The 5,639-nt window shown below is 39.8% G+C and overlaps 1 protein-coding gene across 1 annotated transcript; it reads right to left on the reverse strand.

Annotated features, from left to right (window-relative positions):
- Window positions 1–259: 259 nt before the first annotated feature.
- Window positions 260–4,581, reverse strand: LOC105138652 (splicing factor). Its single transcript, XM_011044803.1, has one exon. It carries the CDS (start codon window positions 4,283–4,285, stop codon window positions 482–484), a length of 3,804 nt encoding a protein of 1,267 aa, XP_011043105.1. The 5' UTR covers window positions 4,286–4,581; the 3' UTR covers window positions 260–481.
- Between the last annotated feature and the right edge of the window lie 1,058 nt (window positions 4,582–5,639).

The following is a 5,639-nucleotide window of genomic DNA, read 5'->3' on the forward strand; positions in this document are numbered from 1 at the left end:
TAAATGCTTATGCTTATGGTCTGCTGCTTCCTTTGCCATCTAAAAGACACAGACAGCATGGATAATGCAGAATGAAGATCATCGTCCAGGACAATCAATCACGAAAAATGCATGCCACCAAAAGCCTCAATAATGCTGTCATGAGACCTGAACTCCAACAAAGCATGTATTAATAAGGTTGGTTTTTTTTTTTGTTTGTTTGTTTTTTAACAAAAGGTCAATGTGTGCACTTGTTGAGCTGGAAGAGCACACACAAAGCTTGAGATCTCAAGAAAACAACGCTTTTATTTCATAGCATTACTACACATAAATGATCAATATGAAAACAAGCTAGAAATCCAAAGCAGAGCAGATAATTCAACCCTGTCTAAGAAGCATATGGATACTAGTCAAACTACAGCGACTAAATAGAAAAACAAAAGGCTTGAACACGTGCTCTAGATGGATCCCTTGATGCTCTCTGACTACAAATAAACTGCAGTTAAACAAACATCATCAACTCGGGTCTACTATATATGTTATTCTGCTCATCGTCCAGTATAGGATAAGCTGCCACAAGGGCATCCTGAGATCCAATATACAGAGAATTGTAGATCTTCCAGTATACTTCCCTGACCTTCCGGGCAGGATGGAACAGCCCCTGGAGACAGTAATTCAACACAACAGCAGCGCCTAAGGCCACCCTCATTCCTTCAATGGCTTCCATGACAGCATTTATCACATGAGGGGACGTCTCAAAAATGTTGGGCCAAACATAGTTAAGCAAGTGGACCAATGCATCCTCGCAACCCAAACCAGCCACACCCAAAGCCATATGCTTAACAGCGGAAGCTGCAGTCTGCCTGTGAACTAGATCTCTGTCCATGAGGGCATCCTCAAGTAATGGAGTCACTGCATAGATATAGTCTTTACCCATTTCGCCAATGTACTCAAACAGGAATGAGAGGGATTTCAAGACACCATTCTGCACATTAAGCTCCGGGACACGATATTCATTCATCAAGGCAGGCAAGACTGTAAAAGGTGAACAGGTTTCTGCAACTATAGCAATGGCAACAGTTGTGCAAACACGATTTTGGCGCTCCTGGACCTTGAGGTTATTTAATAATGTAGCCAAAACATCCTGAGGCCCAATGGCCTTAGCAATGTAACCAAAAGTGTTAACAGTAGCACGCCGAATACCCTTCTTGTGGGCCTTAAGCATCTCAAGAAGCTCAAAACAAATCCTCATCCACTCCCTGGCAGGAACAAACTCAGCTCCACGATCAGCAATACGACCAACAAGATCAATACAGTTTTCCTGGACTTTCTCATGCCTATTCTTCAGAATTGGTGTTAATCTTGGAAGCAAGTCCTTAATAGGAGGAGTCATTTTGGTCATACCAATGACATTGACAATTGCTTTGAGAGCTCCTAGAATCGATCCAAGAACTTCAGGGTATTCTTCTCCCAAATACTCGTACAACACTACACCAAGATGGCCCATCAGTTGTTCTTCCTGGCACTGCTTCATGACAACAGCAATTCTAGATATAAGATCAGCAGCTTGCTGTCTCACTTTAGCACTCTTGTTGTTCAAGCGCCACTTAATGGTTCCACAAATCTGGGGAAGGTAAGGTTTCACCCTCTGTCCAAGAGAATTGACAACTGCACCAAACCCATTAAGCATCACATTAGCATCATCACTGGTCTGCTCTTGGAAAGCATAGAGAATACCATCAATCAAAAGCTCTTCCAACCTAGCATCGATATCAGATGAACCCATGTTCGTCACAACCTTCTCAATCGTTTCCATGACCATTCGCCTGTAAGGTTCACTCTCATCTTTCAGATCCTCAACAATTCTGCCAACAATATCTTTAACACCAACCTTGTTAGCAATCTCAACAGTCGTTTCTACAAGTTGCCTGTAATTTCTCCTATCCAACGCCATTCTTCTAACCCAGAAGTTCTTAAAGAACTCAGGTAGAATATCAGAACGTATGTATTCAGCTTCCACACCCTCTGTACTCACACATTGCTTAACCACCTTCAACACAATCTTCTTCATTTCTTCATCAGGTGATTGAAACTCACGTATCAGAATAAACATGACTTCCTTGGTGTAGTAATTGGCATACATAGCATCCATGAGAGGAATAATAAAACCAATTGCTTTCAAGAAGGCAGCCAAGACCTTGCCACGGTGTGACCTAATGCCCTTCCACAATGGCTTCAGAACAGAATCAAAGCTTTCAATGCCATATGGGGCAGCAGCCTCAGCAAGAGCAGCCAAGGACAAGGCAGTGATAGTCCTCACCTTCTGATTCTCATCATTCAGACCATGTTCTATGATTTCCACAAGAGACCTCAAATGGGGAAGAACAGCACAGCCAATCAAAATAGCAATCTGTTGAACAATTTTGATTCCAGTGTGGCGAGCTTGCCAAGATTTCTTACTCTGGCACACAGCTTTCAAGAAGGGCAACAGTGCAGGAATCCCGAGAGCAGAAGCAACAACACTGAAAGCTCTTGCAGTTGTGTTCCTAACATACTCATCAATATTATCAATATCAGGACGCATAGCAGCAATCATAGTGGCCAAACCAGCTGCTTTACTCAAATTAGAAATAATTTCTCTCCCCTCCACACGGGCATAATAATCCTCATCAATCAAGAGTGGTTCAATAACAACAAGAATCTTATGAACATAAGGCCTAACTAACTCATCCAATTTATACAAAACCCTATCAATCACCTTAACCAGAAGATGCCTTTCCTGATCCTCCAAGGTAGGCTGCATAAGCAGCGGTAAAATTCTGTTAAACAATGGCCCAGCGCCAAACTCTCTAGCCTTATCAGTCAATTGCCTTAAAGCAGTCTTCCTCTGTGGAGGTGTCCCATTTTTCACTTTAAGTAGCAGTTTCATAATCTTCCTCTCTTTCTGCTCCTCTGGGGACAACTCCTCCTCATCTTCCTCATTCAACAAAGCACCAAAATACTGATAATCCTCAGGTTTCATAAATGGCAACCCAGCAGGAGGCTCCTGCCCTAGATCAAACTGTTGCCCTCTGTTCTCATCAGGAATAGAATAAAGAGGAGTGCCCATTGGTGTTGGGGTAGCCAACAACTTCCTTGCTGGTGTCCTAATAGGCACATAAGAAGCTGGTGGCTCCAAAATCTTGTACCCTTCTTGAGGAAACATAGCATCCAACTCCTCATCAGTCAATGGCCTATTCCTCTCCTCAATATCCTTCTCCCACCTCAGCAGATTATACTGCTCAGGCGTTATTGCCCCGCGCATGGCAAGTGCATTCGGAGTTGGAGTAGCCATATCAATTGCACCAAGAGGAGTAGGTCCAGGAGTCGCACCACCTAGACTAGGAGTAACCCCCCCAAGAGCAGGAGTTGCACTCTCCATACTAGCTGGAGTCTCATCCCAACGAGACTTTTGCCTTTTTGGTGTAGGTGTAACCATTCCTTTGGGAGTAGAATCCCAAGTAACACCAGCAGGAGTCGCCCCTGGTGTAACCCCACCCGCAGGAGTGGCATCTGAATCAACCACTCTCCCCGGTGTAGGAGTCTCATCCCACCTATTCTTCCTCCCAGCAGCTGGCGTCGCATCCCCTATCCTCCCTGGAGTAGGTGTCGCATCCCACCTCCCAATCCCCGGTGTAGCATCAGGTAAATCCCAATCCGAACCCGTCTTCGCCTTTTTAGCTGCATTTCCACCATCCTCCGTCGATTGGTCCCACCTGTTCCTCCTCTTAGCCATCGAATTCGCCTCCTTTTCACCCTTGTCACCTTTCTCAGCCCTCGCTTCCTCTTCTTCCTTCTTCTTCTTGGCGATTTCCCTTAGAAGTTCCTCCTTTTGCCTTTTCAAAGACTCTTCCTTCATGATATCCGAATAAGTCCTCACACTGGGATCCGGCGTTTTCTCGCCGGCAGAAAAAGGATCGTGCCTCTCGGGCGAAATAATCCTATCCAATCTCCTCCTCCTGTAATCATCCTCACGATCAATAATCCTCGACGGCTTCCTAAACCCATTAGCCTCTTCACTATCATCACCGCCACGAGGCATTTCTTTAAGAACTGATTTCGGGGCAGTATAAGAAGCTAGTTTCTGAGCAACCTCGTTAAGACCCACGTCGGGTTCTTCATCATCGGTAGCTGGGATCGATGTTTCATAAGCATCACGGTCGACTCCACCATACAAGTCACGATCGAAGGTTAAAGAGGTTAAAGAGGCAAGTTGTTGTTCCATTTTCTTGCGCTCTTCTTGGGTTTTGGCGATTTCGGGGTCCATTTTGTTAGGGTTTTTGCTGAATTGAAATGGGTTTTTGTTTGATTGTTGGTTGTGGTGGTTTGTCAATTTGGGATCTTAGGGTTTCTGGTCAGTGGAGATATGATTCTTGAGTGAGAGGTTAGCTAGTGTGATTATATCTTTCGATGGGAACCGACTACCGAGTACAGAGCCAGAGGCCCAGAGGGGAAGAGAGATCAATGGCTGTGGGTTTGGATGTTTTGGGGGTTATGGCTTATTTATGAGCTGGGTTTGTTCGGCCACTAGATTAGGGTTTCGTGGGGCCTAGTGCGAAGATGATCAATTTTTCTGTTTTCTTTCTTGACCGTACCCTCTTGTTTATCAATTGATGCCAGCCTTCTCAAAGAAAAATATTCAATTAATTAAGAAAACTTTATCGTATCAAATGTTTGTTATTTTCAAAAAATAAAAAAATATGTGATACGATTTTATTTATGGAAAACATATATTTTTATTTATAAATATATATATTTTTATCTTTAATATTTATTTAATGAATATAAAGTAAATTAAATATAAGGTTGATAGAATAAAATTATTTTACAAATAAAATTATAAAATAATTATAATTATAAGAATTTATACATTGTTTTTAAATATTTTTGTTAATATTATATTAAGATTAGGTTAAAGTTAAGACTTATACATATTATATTCGTTTTTTTTTTATAAAAGATATCACTTATTCTTATAAATTAATATATGAGAGATATTTAAAACTAATATGTAAATACTTATTAAATGATAAGTTAGGTTTTCTAAAATATATATACACAGAGAAAATGATAAATCTAAAATTTTTAAGGATTCTCAAGAATTTTGTTAGAAAAATATAGAATTGTTTAAAATTTATATAAAAATTATTTAAAGATTAGATTTTTTTTATAATTTTGAATAATTATTTTAAGGCTACGTTGTCACAATCCACACGAACTATTAATGAGAAATCTTTTAAACTCTCTTAGAAAAAAGAAATACATTTGAATATTAATTTTTTTATTTTGTGTTTATGTGTTGATGTAATGTCATTGTAATGATATTTAATGTTCAATAAATAAAAGACATAACTTTATATTTATAAGAAAACCTAAAGAATCCTATAAATGATAAAATATCAAATTTACCACAAAAATAATATGACATATATAATTATAGGCTAATTTTAAAAATTTATTCAATCAAGTCCTTAATTGATTGTTTTTAGGCCTAGAATTATAATTCTCTATATTAATTACATTCTAACTCTTAATTTCTAAAACTTATGTACAATCTAGTCACACTTAATTAATCATTCTATTTTAATTTCTAATCAATAATTCTTGTGTACGTGACCTAC

Source organism: Populus euphratica, unplaced genomic scaffold (assembly GCF_000495115.2).
Source record: "Populus euphratica unplaced genomic scaffold, PopEup_1.0 scaffold80.1, whole genome shotgun sequence".
In the NCBI taxonomy this organism is placed as follows: domain Eukaryota; kingdom Viridiplantae; phylum Streptophyta; class Magnoliopsida; order Malpighiales; family Salicaceae; genus Populus; species Populus euphratica.